The sequence below is a fragment of the Notothenia coriiceps genome, unplaced genomic scaffold, assembly GCF_000735185.1.
Source record: "Notothenia coriiceps isolate Sejong01 unplaced genomic scaffold, NC01 NC01_scaffold00035484, whole genome shotgun sequence".
Classification (NCBI taxonomy): domain Eukaryota; kingdom Metazoa; phylum Chordata; class Actinopteri; order Perciformes; family Nototheniidae; genus Notothenia; species Notothenia coriiceps.
The window spans coordinates 151,153-166,946 of NW_011368185.1; the positions used below are offsets into that span (position 1 = coordinate 151,153).

General features: G+C 39.9%; 1 protein-coding gene across 2 annotated transcripts in view; it reads right to left on the reverse strand.

The window, feature by feature from the left end:
* Positions 1-15,794, reverse strand: part of dennd5a (DENN/MADD domain containing 5A) — a 31,729-nt gene that overhangs the window by 15,258 nt on the left and 677 nt on the right. Inside the window, exons 2-6 of one of the 2 annotated variants that reach the window (XM_010791489.1) lie at positions 8,976-9,047; positions 8,092-8,201; positions 6,614-7,301; positions 1,778-1,965; positions 864-1,175 (exon numbers count right to left, since the gene is read on the reverse strand). In XM_010791489.1, coding sequence (XP_010789791.1) covers positions 864-1,175; positions 1,778-1,965; positions 6,614-7,301; positions 8,092-8,201; positions 8,976-9,047 — 1,370 coding nt within the window. The remainder of the gene's footprint in view (positions 1-863; positions 1,176-1,777; positions 1,966-6,613; positions 7,302-8,091; positions 8,202-8,975; positions 9,048-15,794) is intronic. The other variant, XM_010791491.1, reaches the window with a different exon arrangement.

The following is a 15,794-nucleotide window of genomic DNA, read 5'->3' on the forward strand; positions in this document are numbered from 1 at the left end:
TAAGCTGATTAGGCTTTCTCTAATTAGCAGCTAATTCATCCATCAATAAGCCTCTAGAGGGAGTATTTCTTCACACTGTTTGTGAGACACTCAGGCCAAACGAGGCTGTACAGATGCCAAATACATCTGTTGATGTCAGTGTCTATAAAGGGTTTCTCTCATCATTGACCGGCAGCCTTTCAGAGGAAGGTTGATTTGATGTTTGGAAGAGATGAAGTCTCTTAGAAGGAGAGCAAATCCTCACTCCACACCTCTGTGAGGGTCAGCTGTCTGTTCATGATGATGTCAACAAAACTAATGGGACTTATCTTAACATGTCAGGAAAGATATTATTGCCATAATTGTTAAAATATGAAGATAATCAATATACCTAAACAATTAAACGCATTTCTTCCAAAATGTTTAAATATTTGTTATAATGAAAAACAGTCAACTTAAGATTTCTCCTTTTTCTGTCTGTACTTTATCTAGTCCACTGAGCGGCACAGAAGGGCTCCCCCTTCTGTTCATTATACCTTACTGCAATATTCTAGGTTATTTTATATCTATTAATAATACATTAAGCCTTGTATCTTATCAATTCATGTAGTAACATTGATTGATTGAGATAGGATAGCAAAACATTTGCACATTTATAAGAATACATAAATTCCCGCTGATAAGTTATTTGCTTTGCAATGGAGCTGTTAAATATAAGGATTTAAAACCTTATTTTATTCAATTTGTGTATTGTATTATATTTGTTATTGAAACTATTCATCTACAATTTCAAAATGTGATTTTAAAATTGAAATCAAGGCACAACCATGTCTAAAAATATATTTGGCTGGACAATTTTTTAATAAGCTGACTTAATTGCTCACCTTCTCCAGGCTGACACCCGTCCTCTTGACCAGAGCCTGCAGTCTGGCGATAGTTTCATTCTCCCTCAGCAGGTAGGAGTTGAGGGGTGAGGACAGGTTGCCGTTGCGCTTGTCAGAGACCATGTCAACAGATCGACGGCCTCGGTACCTGGCCTGGCCGTCGCTGGAGTGAATATTTCCCTCTGGAGACAGGCCAAAGGACATGAGCACCTCCGAGATCTCCTGAATAAACTCCAGTTTGTTGGGAAACTGTGGCAACTCCTCTGGCAGTTCGATCAAGTGGTTGTCAATGTCCACAAAACACAAGTTAGCCTAGAAAAAGAAAAGGAACAAGATTATTAAGCTTGAAAAACTAATATTTTGAGCCTACAATGCCAGACAACGGGTATAAACTAACATTATCGGTGCCAATAGTCCTAAAAGTCAAATTGTGCTAATGCTAATAAGTCCTAAACACAATATTACATAGCCAACAATGCCTATATTTAGATATCTTAGGATTCCCTCGGATTTCCCTCTAGATTTACTCAACATGTCTGACAGCACATTATACTCTCTACGCACTTCCTCTATGTATAAAATGTGAATCTTCCTAATAACGAAATTGAAGACTAAGCTTAAAAAGCAGACACGTGAGGAGAAGAGAAACTGTCCACCAAGGCTTGTGTCAGCAGCAGTACAACGAAAGCCTTACCTATGCAGAATAACAGAAATAAACTTGCTTGTTCTGATTTAAATAAAACACTAGCAGAATATAGTGTGTGCATGTTTGTTTACTCAAAGAAAATTAATGACGAAGAGGGGTTTATTTTCAGTTTTAGGATCTACAGTACTCTATTAATATAAGGGTTATGTTTAGTCAAAATAAAGAGGGTTAGACTCAGTATGGGAAGACAGCAGTGTGTGTTTCATACCTCCTGTGGCAGCTCTAGCTTTGTGCGGTCATCCTGCCCGTTGGACTGGAGACCCATGAGGTACGGCACAGGCGCATCCAGGAAGTGGAGGAGGGAGGCGGGCAGAATGGGCACGTACACATGCTGCCACTGGAAGGGGAACATTAAGGCTGTGATGCTCTCCGCAACTGTCATCAGCCTCTGGTAATCTGTTTTAAGCACAAAATAAAAGAAAACAGTGGTGAAGGACAGGGTGTAACCATGGAAATGGGCCAGCAGTATATACAGCGCAGATTTCAAGGTTCATTTCCTGACTTGATTACTACTTTGAAGCCTCTGTGTTCAATCTGATTTTGATTGAACACTTGTTGTCCTGATGAACATCTCAAACTAATTCTAAACAAATAAGGTGCATTTTATAGTCAAATTCCAAACATTTAAATACATTTAAAACAGGCCGCATAACTTCTCTTTAGCCAAACAAGGTCTAAGATGCATCGTCTTTGCCTGATAAATGTTGTTTATTCCTCCCAAACACTTGTAAACAGCACATGACAGGAGAGTTGTGCAACGTGATATTTTGTTATTCAAACAGGGATTACATTGTTCCTTTCAGCTCTTCTGTCTGCGGATAGAAATCATCTGATGCAGTATCCCCAGTTGGCTGGGGTCATGAGTACAACATGACGCCTCCGGAAGAAGCAGTTTTTGATACCAGAGAAAAGGCATAGTGTGAATACAAAGTGGACTAACATGCTAAAGGGGAAAACACCCAACCCTACAACAGTGCTAACTCGTAAGTCTGGTCGTCTTTGTTTATCTTTGTTCTGTAAATGTGGGAGTGGAGTGGTGATAAATGGCAAAGATATTAACTGTAATGACATTCAAACTGCGTCCAAATGTTAGCAGTTGATCGGAAGTCCACATTTGTCCTAGCAAGCCGATATCTCATGCAAATGTGTTAAGACATTTCTGAGATTCTTAACAGCCTTAACCTTTTTGGCAGGACCAAGACATATAGGAAGAAGTCCTCAGAAGACCTTTGTAGCTGCATCCTTTTAGAGGATCCAGCTACAGTCAGCTGGTCCTCTGACTGACGTTACATTCCTTTTTCATTACTTCACACCGCAACACTCCTTCATGCTAAGGGTTGGTATACATGTAAAAATGTGTCCAGGCCTCCTCATCTGCATTCCTGCTCTATCCAATTGTTGACACCTACTGTGCATTCAGCAGCAGCAGCTCTGCCTCTCCTGTTATGGTGCCAGAATAAATGCCATTACTTCATTTGGTCATGTGCTGGTCCATGAGAGGAGACTCTCACCCCCTGAGCCTCCCTCCCCCCTCCCCTCTTCTCAGCAGGCTTCCTCTCCCAGGATGGAGACAAGAATACTAACATCACCAGTGCTTTTCTAAACTAGGCCACCATAACAAGAATAACAACAAACCACTTTAGCATGGCTAACAAAAGGTCAAGTACTGCTGCTTATATATACCCACATACATGCCATGAACACTATATATAAATGCCCCCACTGAGAACTGGTAGTAGCAGGTTTGATTTGAAGTGATGCTTGGCCTGTTTAGCTTCCATACTGAGAGCAAATTGATGCAGAAAAGGCAAACAATACACACAGAAGTGAAACGGCTGCATGTCTTTTTATTTTACTCTGATCAAAGAACTTGCTTGTTTCTGTTTTTATATGTCAGATTGTACCATGGACACTACTTATTGATTTTGTTCCATGAACACTTTCATATGGTCAGAAGTGAATGGGAAAAGCCAACAATAACAAATGTTGTGGATCCTGCAGAGGTGTTTGCCAATTATTTTCTTCATTTATCGATTAATAGTTTGGTCTTTACTGTCAGAAAATCTCAAAGTTGGCATAATTCCTAAATTAAGAAAGTGATCCGCAAATGGAAATGAAGCTTCTCTGCAAATCAAATGTTGATTGTGTAACTGCAACATCCTCTGTTAATGTTCCTCTCCCCTCAACTACCCTGTCACTCTCAACTGCACAAATTACATAAAGACAGAAAGTTCAATAATACAAAAGTAGGGGCTTAATTGTAGTGTGTCACAATAGTTGACACATGATTGACACATGTGGAGCTTCCTGTTTAAGAACAACGGGAGAAGCAGAAAACAGCATTCAACTATTTATTTATTTTATGGCTGTATATATATATATAGAACTATTTATATTTATGTATATACTGGTCTTTTGTATAAATTTTAATTACACGCTATGTCTTATTCTTTTGCTGCAAGGAGTACCTCAATCCAAATAATAAAAAAAGACAGAATTTGGCGGCGTTGCGAAGTAGCGTGGGATCATGGGAGTTATTTTTTTCACAACTATTATAGTCATTGCAGTCAGTTTTTCCCTGGGAGGATTCTTTCATTGTTAATCATTCAGAAGGGAACATAGCTGAAGTATCCCCAGAGGACTCAAACTCTCCAAAACAAGCCAACACAGTGACTAAACTGATCAAACAGAATAAACAAGCTTCATTTGAAAAACCAGTGTTTCTCTGCCATCTGTTCCGTGGACAACGGGTTGAGAGCCGAGCCACTGCTATGTTTCTCCCGTTAATTAAGATTCAGATTACCAACGACCAAATCCTTAATAAGTTAAAAATATATATTCTTTAAACAGACCAAGATCTTAAAAATGAGGCTCATAAAAGTCAATTTATGTCTACAACACTGACGCATGCGGGCAAAGGGAATGTGACGCCATTAACAGGAAATCAAAAGAAATATGCCTTGAATAAAACTACGATGATTATAGCTCGATTATACATTTCTGGAAATATTTTGTATAATATAAAATACATGCACACAACTCTACAAAGTATATAATATACTCCTAGTCTTTTTTTAGACATTTAATTAGGAAAAGTTACATAATAAACCTTAATAAGAAATGTGAATTACAGTGCTATTTTTAGCACATAATACACTACACAGTGGTCGCATTATTTGCAAAGCATCCCTTTCCTTCTAGTGTGTGTGTGCGCGTGTGTGTGTGTGTGTGTGTGGTGTGTGTGTGTGTGTGTGTGTGTGTGTGTGTGTGTGTGTGTGTGTGTGTGTGTGTGTGTGTGTGTGTGGGTTTAACAAGTAGAGTCTTTCTCGAACAGCCCCTTATTTCTTCTCACAGGAAGATTGCCAGGGCTTAACTCTACACAACACGTTTCACACGTTCTGCAGTGATCAGCCTCACGGGGGAAAAAAGGCATGATGTCACATCCAACCAATAATAATCATCCTGCATCACTGCCAACCTCCCTATCTCCGGGTTACCTAGCAACTCCACAGCTTTGGTCCCCCCTAAGCCCCTAAGAGCTCACCCCCCCCCACCCCGGCCCCTGGCGTTTTGTAAACCATTTGGCTTGCCATTGTAATGGATCCAATCACCACACTAGACCAAGGGCATCCTTATGAGTTTCTCATACACACACACACTCACACATACAGTCTTTCGATGGTGTCTAAAATACTATTCTGCTCAGCGAAGGATGGCTTGGATTAATTCAATCTTTACAGAGCAATTAAGGATGGAGCTGTCTGCATTGTGGAAAGCCAAAGGGTTGTTTTTTTTTAACCCTTTTCATCCAAAAGCTCTGTTAAAAATGTAGTATCTAAACGTCAGACTCTTGCTGTTTATTTTGGATAGATCGCACATCATCACCCAAAAGAAGTCTGTATATATGTTGATGTATAATGTTTTTATAATGTTTTATAATTGCATTTTGCTTTTGTTTGCTTTGTACAGCCATTTGTGGCCTTTCTTGTGATTTGGGGCTATAATAAATGTTGATTTGATTTTGATTTGATTATAGTTTCCCAGCTCAAATATGCAGGGCAGATGAACCTCACACACAGACACACACTTCACAAGCGAGTCCTGGCAGAAGGAGCTGCCGGTGATGGGTGAGGGGGGGCCGACATTTACACAGGCCGCTACTCCCACTCACTGCATCACTTTAATGGAAACACTCAACAGGTTATGTAATGTCTTGGATAACAGTTCCACCCCCATGAATATCAAACATGTGTCCTTGTCTTAAGGACATGGCTTTTGTTCCTATACGACCACCCAGACATATTCAAACTCTAAAATCTCAAGGAGTGACATTTTCTTTTGACTGCACTTCTTTTCTAGGTGTAGGACTCAAAGTGAAACAGACCATGGAAAGTATGATGTTGCATAAGGAGCTCAGCAGCCAAATATGTTTATGTTTTGGCCCCTGAAGACTTCATTTGGTAATGGTGCTTCTATTAACCCCTGGGGAATTAAGCAACAAACTTCAAGTTGCATGCATTAACAAAACTGTCTGCTAGTTTATCCTCAGGGCTTTAATAAACTAGTCTAAAGTGCATGTCGGAAGGTTGGCTTTTCAGCACAAATTATCTTTATTACAATATATATTTTGTAATTCATCCCTCCAAAATGTATTAACAGGGACGGAGGCCTTGCAGCTACACCACCGTATCACCGTACCACCAGGTCCCCAGATCATCTCTATGCTCATGCCAGGACACTGATATGTCTCCCAGCTGCAGACATATCTCCTGAGACTGCCCCCACCAACAGGATCACATGACCTCACAACAGCTGTTACAGATAATGCAGGATTTTCCTTGCTTCCAGCTCTTCAGAAAACATGTATAGAGTTATTGAATTGTTTCCATACAGGATGTAACCCTGACAGCTTGTCTATGTATTCGTTTAAATAATGTTGTAATGTGATCAGTATGCAATAGGTACTTGTAATCAATGCATCCTAATGGGACAGGATGCTAAAGGCTCCATGAAAACATTGAGTGTAACAGTAGCAGGGACTTACGCTGTGAGTAGAGCAGTATCTGCATCTCGAGCAGGGCACAGGTGAACAACTGGAGAACGTTCTCCACCCCCAGCAGATGTATCACTTCACCGATGGGAAAGTCAAAGAGTGGCAGCTCAGAGGTGCTCGGCCTCTGGCAAACAATGGGCCCGTAAACGCCTGAGAACTTGAGGGAGCGCCCGGAGGGTGGCAGGGGCACCTCGTAGAGGATGTTGTAGATGAAACTATCAAGAGGGAGGGGCGGGGGCAGAGGGGAGGAGACCGCCTGATGGAGCTGCTTCAGCACCTTCCTGCAGGCCTGAGGGAAGGCCATGGGTGTGATCAGGCAGATGCACTTCGACACATACAGTGTGTCGCGACTGATGTCATACGAGTTGAAGCGCTGCAGGCGGGAGATGGCGGGCGCCGCGTGGAGCACGGGGCGAGTCTGGGAGATGTGGGGGCGCCGCAGCTCCTCGAGGCCCAGTGGGGAGGTGGGAGTGTGTAAGATGTCGTACTGCTCTGCGTTGTGCATGTGGTAAAGAGTCTGCATTGCACTGCAGATCTGCTTACTGGTCACCTCCTCGAAGAAGGTGAGGGCGAAGCCGTAGGTCCGAGAGCCGTCCTCTCTGGTGATGATGTAGGAGTGGAACTGAGGCTCCCGGCAATCAACCTGCGTCCTGAACGCCAGACCCTTCGGCATACAGAGCTGCGAGAGGACGGACAGGGAAGGCAGCAGGATGTTGGGAAAAGAGAGGGGATATCAGAAAACATCACAACCTATTTCACATGATTTTGTTTTCTTACTTAAAGGTCCCCTATTATACTGTTTTTCATCAATATATTGTAGTTCTCAGTTATATACAAAACATGTCTCTGAAGTGTTTGGCTCGAAATACCAAACAGATCATGCACTGCAGCATCCCATAAACCCCTCTGTTTCAGCCCTGTTTCAAAAGTGCTGATTCTCTGTCTTTTACTTTAGATGAAAATAAGGAGCCACTCCCCACGCCCCTCTGAGAGATAATTGGTTAAAAATAACACAATGGTGCTCTAGGAGGAGATTCAGGTGATAAGGTGGCTGCTGATTGGCTAATGGTTACATAAGCCAAACAATCGTTATGACATCATAAAGTGGCCTAAATCTGATCAGATCATTTTCAGACAGGTTTTTATATAAATGGATCAGGACAAAAAGAGAGAGAATCTTTTTTCCTCAAACGTTCAGAATCTCTTTACACAGAGGGGACACATGTTTATGTATGAAAGACAGGAAAGAGTGGATTTTGCATAATAGGTCCACTTTAAAGGAATAGCATTTTTGGGTAATCTTGTTTTGCCCCTTTCTGTTTGAGTTAAATCGATAATAACAGAGCTGGATTCAAAAGGAAATTTGCCAACGTTTTATAGAGACAGGACAGAGCCAGACAAACCGTTTACCCCATGCTTTTATTCTCCAAATATAATAATACAATGTTAAAACTGTTAAGAGATCATACCATGCCAACAGCGTCCTGGTCAAATGGATTCCACTCGACATTTTCTGGATAATGTGCTAGGACTTTGGATTTAAAGGTTCTTCGTAATGGACTCTGCTCAAAATTCTCACCTGCAAATAAAACAAAACAGAGAGACGGCAACAAAAAAAGAGAAAAAACAGTTAGCACAGGTTTCCAGATGCTGATAGAGGAGCAGAAAGAACAATCTGATCAGAAGCAGGTTTATAGTGCCAGGCGCATCTATAGAGAAAAGAGCAAGTCAGCATATTTGTTTTGAGAGGAAGATTGCATCATATAAAGCTGTCATTTGCATCCTGCTCTAGAGAGTTAACACTATCAAATAAATAACAAGGAAGCAAAAATAATAATCCAAAATATATCATTGAATTTGTGGATCTTATGCTTCCTGACAGCTTTAATGGCAATACAAAGGAACACACAAAATAATCAATCACAGAAAGCACAACTTGAGCTGATTTGAACCCAGAATTAAGCAGAAGTGATGCACACACCAAGGCAGTACTGAAAAGTCATTCAGAGTGTGGGGGGAGAGTAAACACTGACCAAGCATTGCCAGCGCAGGCAGCACTGGATTTGAGTGTGTGTGAGAAAAACAGAAGCGGGGATAGTCAAACATCAGCTCATTGTTCAGCTGCTGCTGGGGGGCGTGAGGGAGGAGGGGAGGGTCAAAATCAGGAGGAGAGAAAACAGAGAGCGCAACATAGAAAGGGAGGGTCCCCACACCTGTGCAGAAAATAATTGTGAAACTCAGAATTTGAAGTAACAAAAAAGGGGCTGCTGAGTAAAAAAAAAAAAACAAGGTTGAAGGGTTAAAGCTGAGCTCAGGTTTAGCAGGGGAGGAGTGTGTGTGGTGGGAGGGTTACCTTCATTTGCCCCCGCCAAATTTCCTCTGGCCCCATCTCTGAATTTAGTAGCCTCTATATACTGGCATAAAGCTACACAACAAATAAAACAAAAATATGATTAAAAGCCTGGTCTTAGATGGGCAGCGCATCACTTCTCAGTTTGTGTGACCATATCCCAACAGCTGTCTGAGAACAAGCAGCACACAGCCACAGGACGTTAGCGTGTCCCTGTCAGGTGGGTCATGATTCAGAGATACAGTGTTCTGTGTTGTAGTTTCCTCTCATCTGGAGATCATGCAAATCCATATTGCTCTGATGTGGATCATATCTCTCCACAGAGAGTAAGCAGCCATGCGTGCAGCTCTGTGACACTGCGCAGGGCTCCTTTGAGCTAAATGCTAAACGTCAGCTCGCTAACATGCCCACACTGACGGTTCTATCATGCTAATGCTTGATAGCTATAATGTTTGGCAGGTTCGCCATCTTGGTTTACCAGCTGTTAGCATGCCAACATTGCTAATTAGCACAAAGTAAAGCAGAGGCTGAAGTCATTAGTTGGCAGGCAGTTTTGAGCCATTTTCAGGATTTACTGAGCCTTTAAATAAATCTAATATAATCTTTTAGGATTCATTTCTTCAGTAGGAATGAATTCGGAGTGCTACAGGGTGATGGAAATTATTGAGAATCCAACGCGTTCTTCGTGTCGGTCTTTAGATACTATTCAAGTCGCTTTGGATAAAAGTGTCAGCTAAATAGCATGTAATGTAATGATTTATAAGGTGGCATGTAGAGCACAAGACATTCTTTCACATTTAAATACATTTTCAACATGTTCCCTTTTTTAGTCACATGTGGAATAAACATCTTAATGTGCGGCAAATTGTTCAAGCGTGTGTATCCGATCACTTGACAGCCATAAGGTTTGCTGAGTGAATGGCTGCTCTTGACTGTCTAGCCCTGGAGCTGAGTCAGATTATCTCACTTTTTACATTAAAAACATCCTTTATGTAACCAGGCAATGCTTTCTGCTGTTTCCTCTTCTTGCATGGCATTTCCCCAAGCACCAATGGAACAGTTCTGCCGGTAGAAACATATATTTATTCAAAGCAACATTAGCTTTAAAGTAAAGCTGCTCTTAGACCCGTGTAACCTGTGTACTAAGGGTGAGGTAAAGACATTTCCATTGCACTTAAAACGACTTAATGGTTAAACACAGAGATGCAAGAAATGATGACTCTCTCAACTCTCTTTCCTAATGATTGCTGTAATTCTCTGCATTTGTTTGAACAAAGCACTTGTGTTTAATCTTGGAGAGGATTTACTGAGAATCCTTTTTGAAGTAGGGTGTTAAGGATTGAGTGGTTTGATCTGTTGGTTACTTTGTATTGTACTGCCCAAAGGGTAGAAATTAATCCCGGGATATAAATGTCCACCATCACAGGATTGTGAGATTATCAAGATTAGTAGCAACAGGGAAAAGATTGTCCAGTCCTTATCACTTCTTTGCCATTTGTATACCACTGTAACGGCTCCAGAATTCGTTTTTAAACACCATATGTATGACGCATCATTCTTTCAGGCCTCTGCATTAACACATTCAAGTTGTTGATTGGGAGAATCCCATGTTTCTTTTTGGAGCATAAGGGTTGGGATATTCTAAGGGGACTTGTCCAGTTTTTTGCTACAACAGCAACCATAAGGAAAGGATAAGAAAAAGAAATAATAAAAGGAAAATCTGATGTAGAAATTAATTTGTAAAATAGGAATGAAAACTCCTGAAATGGAAAATGGTCAAATCAAAACAAAAACTGAAATGTAAACATCCAATGTAAAAATGAAAAATGTAATGGCAGAGGAAAACAAATGATAATCCACAGTAGTGTTATCCCTATAGACCTCTACTTTCACATGTTTACTCATACTAATAATAGGACAAATAAATAACATATGCTCTCACATGGGATGACCCTATCACAGTGAGGTGCCTTTCCCTGCTCCTGTGACCATGCTCAGGTGAAGTGGGCTACACAGGTGTTCATTCTTTCAAACTTCACCTGCAAATTAGAGCTAATTAAAAGCTAACTACCGAAACACACTATTCAAAATGATCACCAATAAACTCTACAATTTCTTGATTTGTCATATGTTCCAGTGGACTGTGATGCCATGTGTGGACCGGTAGTAGTGGGAGGACGGCGTCACTGAGTTCTGGCTCCTCGCCGTTTTCCTTGTTCCTGTCAGCCAGGGACCACCCACAGCTCTGCACCCCTCCTGTACTCATACACCCTCACACCTACTGTAGCAGGGTCCACTAGGCTCAGACATGAAGGGATGTACTTCTCTGACTAGAACATATATACTCAAGCACGACTCAACTTCACTGAATTCGCTGAAGACCCCGCTAATGCTTCAAAACAGCTCAGCAGCAGAAACCTCGACACTTATTCACCCAGAGGACCAGGCACTGACAAGACATGATAACTCACTCTCAGCTTAAACTCCCAGCCTTTACAGCTTGTACTCCCAACAGAGACAATATAGTAGTTTTTCTAGGACTTTTGTATCACTTGGTAAGGTTTCACTTGGTCACTTGGAAAGGTTTCAAAACTGGCACTTTAATTTACTGAAACTGGCACACTGGCAACGCTGTCTTTCTTCATATAAATGAGTGCCTAACACCACTTACAGGCTGGCTGCCAAAGGACCAGCTTCCTGTTTCTTGTCTAGCTTAAGGGAAAACATGTGGTTAGGTAACTGTCAAAGATATCAAAATGGAAGGAATTCCTTTAATTGCGCTGGACCTGGAAACCCCACTTATTATATTTATAGTATCTTACTCATTCAGACACTCAAATGATACCAAATGTGGAAGATTATTATCTTGCCAAAGAAACTGCAACAAAACTCCAAGCTGACAACATCGAGGTATGGATAAGGTCAATAGCATGTACAAATGATCTTTTACTATTATATATGTTGATTTGCTTACTATTACCTTAGCAAATGAACAATTCTACCAACAAATGATGCTGCAATATCTGTTTAGTGTAGCAACTTATCTAATGAGGCTGCAAACATTGTAATTTATATTGTTAAAACAGTCAGTCAAAACCATGGATGTATAATAACAAGGTCAGAACAGGTCTCTGATATTGATACTAATGGCTACAAAGTGTTTTTATCATTTCAACTAGAACATTTTAGGTTGTTGATCATTGTAACTACAGCAGTTTGTTGCTACATCCATAGACAAACAAACAAAACAATTAAAAAGCTAATTTGTTTTTCCTACTTTGACATGTTACAAAGTCTGCTGTTAGAAAAAAACAGCAATGACCAAACTTCTCAATAACTACTATTTAACATCTTCTAACGCTGTTTTAATTCTTTTACCATCCATAATGTTTGTAGATATGTAAATATAGTAATACAAATAATACCAATTGCGCCTTTTATGATTAACTTGTGAAAGAAAATTAAGATAAAGAGAATTTCAAACACAGACGATGAGACATCTTGAACGGATGCTGCTTTGATGTAACATGATGACAGCCTGGAAATTCAGCTCGGGAAACATCTGTTGGCAGCCAGAGGATCGGACTACAGAGAAACAGCCTTTTGAACAGGAATGTGCAGGTTTAATTACTACACCGTGACGGGGAAGAAAGTAAACCATCCAAGCTAGTGACTGACAACCATGACAGATTCCACACTCTGTTCCCATTTCCCACTTCTTTTAATGATATCCTAAATGTTACTTAACACAGAAACACAGGTCTTCAACTAATAATAAAAAAAGATTATAGATTTATATGATGTCTTAAAGTAACTGGACTTATTCTGCAGATTGTATTGTCAGTTTTCTCCACACATGCATAAATACGGTCCACTTCTAAGTTTGTATTATTTTTGATTATGAATAGCAAGGTACACTGCAGCCTCTAAGCCGTTTGGAGTAATGAATCTTCAAATTGCATTCAAAATGTCCCTAATGTTAAATGATCAGGCAGATTTTAAAAACACTGACAGGAGACCTTTAACAGAACCATAAGTAAGCAACTGAGTGGAAATATGAAGGGCAACATTATGCATTTAAAGCCAGCTTTCATGTGGAGCCATTCATCACCATTTGTTTGCTGAGTAGGATTGGGAGAGAGAGGCGGCCTGGGAAATTCAAAAGGATATTTAGCATTTGAATAAGCGGAGCCTGTGTGCGAGTGTACTTATGTCCCTCAGCTGCCTGTGTTTCCAGTGTCCCCTGTGAAGCTCAGGGTCATACATATGCTAATCAGGTCCTCCTGCCAAACACTGTGCTTATTAGAGGAAGTTTTGTCCTTTCTTTGTGTGTCACTGTACATGAATAATGATTGCATCTTATTAAAAAGAGGAACATACCTAGGTTCTGCAACGTCACTTGAGAAAACCACCAGAGTGTTTGATTTAATTTGAAGTATCTAGCAACAGTTTTGTCAGTACATTTCGGGGCAAGGTAACTTTAAATATATACAAAATAATAAAAGGTGCTGTAATCATTGGGCGTTTTATAATTTAATCAAATCTAGTCCTATGTTCATTGATTAGTATTATTACTTAGTGAGTAAGGCTCCCAAGTGACTATCCTTACTAGTTAGCCTTACATTTCTTTTTTTAAGGGCATAGTTTAAAGTATTTTGAAAAAACATCTACTCTTGGTAACATTTGCAAAGTTAGCACTTGAATTTGTTGACAAACCTTTTGTAATTTTACAGGTTTGTTTGCAGAGTTTCCCCGCATTTGCCTTAACTACCAAGACATATTCCTAGAAGTTCTTGGTATACCACAGGGGACATTTAGCTGAAACCTGTAACAATGGAATTTCCACACTATTTCCTCTCGTCAACTAAAACTGAAAGTCTACAAGGGCAAACCCCTAACCTCTTATCTACAGAAAACAACAGCAACATGCAGTAAGTAGAACAGCTTCAATAAAGTTTGACCACAAAGTCTCGTTCTGTGCAAGCTGTCAGCCGGTGACGGTTTTGTCTAGTCAGAGATCTCAAAAAACCCTGATCACCAAATCTTAAGGGTAGATTTAAGATAAAAGATATACAAAGACCTGTGTTGGTGTAAAAAAGTAACATGGTGTTCACGCATTTTAGTGTCAGAGAGCCTTCCTCATTTTGCTACTATGGTTGTAATCTAAACCACATTTTGAAGGAAGACTACTTAAGTGTTGTTTGTCGGACATTTTTATATACATTTACTCTCTTGAACATCTTTGGATAGCACTTTCAATTTGAAGTACATTTTAACTCAACTTGTAAAAAGGAACTTGAATTAACGGAAGTCAAAACATAGCAAGAGAAAGGGTTGAGTATATGAAGTTATTGCTTTGAGGAGAAAATAACTTTCTTTCAAGGAAACAAATGGCCTCTCACTACCTGCTGAGTCACAGTCAATAAATCACAAAAACAAAAGAGAACACAGAATAGAGAAAACAGAGTCTTCTCTATTCATTATTGTGTTGTAAACAAAGAGTGTATATATTTAGGGTGATCTGTTCTCAGGAATATAATATTCATGACTATATTTTATTAGTGTTTAATCACCTGTAAGAAAGAACCATGGTGTATGAAAAGGAGCCTTTCATATCTACATCCAGATCCGGTCCTTAACCACAGAGACATGTTAGTAGCTCACAACAGAAAAACAAAACTCTGGCTCTAGTAAGCGGCTTTCATGTTTCATTTAATCTAAAGGCGTCAATATCTTAGACAGATATTTATACACATCTAAAAATGACAGAAGAGCTGTAATAACAAACCTATCGACAAGCTACATATATTTCAATAATTGTGTATTGTTGTTGTCATTTCAAGAAATTATAGAAAATGCTGTTTTCTCAGCCTATAATGTTAATGTCCTATATCTGTATATTATAATACTTTGAATATCTTCAACCCTATTAGCGACAGCCCTGCAGCAGCTACTCTTCCTGGCGTCCAAAAACAGACTTAATAACAAAGCAATCATTAGCAAACAAGATTTGGATGGACAGGTTTTGTGCCAAAACAGAATGGATGTGCATGTCTTTGTTAGGCCTGGTTTTTTAGATGAAATGTGCAGTTATGGTACCATATCCTGTCATGTGCCTTCTGTCAGCTGTCACTGCTCGCCACCCTAACCCATTAGCTAGTCACTCAAAAATACATTAAAAAATGTGCCCAAAGTGAACCCAGAAATAATAAAAGGAATATACCACAGTATGATATAATCTCTAACAATAATGTATTCTGTATTTGAAAAGTCAGCTGACGACTAATATAGCAAAGAAAAGCATGTGTTGTTGTTACACAGTTTCACATGCACATATATTTTCAAATCCTCTCTTTCAATCAAAGACATGCTCATTTTGGATTTGAAAAGATAAAAACAAGTCACAGTCTCAGAATCAAACAGGAACCAGATGTGTCACAGACCATTGAACTAGTATTAGATGTTAACGCTATTACTATAATTGTTTGTAAAGGAAAGGGTGTGTCCTCTGAGGGGTTACTTGAGGAGGATGGTTGCATACAGTACACGACATGGATCTGTGGTCGATGCTGAGGATGTCAGGGGTCGATGGGGGATATGGTACATTTTAGTTTAAGGACATTTGTTGACCCTCAGGTCTAAACCCTTTTTTGTATATGTTTGGTTCGCCTGGTATTCTTGTGTAATAATGCATGTATAACCTCAACCCTGAAAGGCATAATCAAGTAATATACATATTTATTATCATGACCATCTAAACTATCAGCGTAGGCTACAAGTATGTCACATTAAAGCAAGATGTCAAATGAATGCACCCATAAC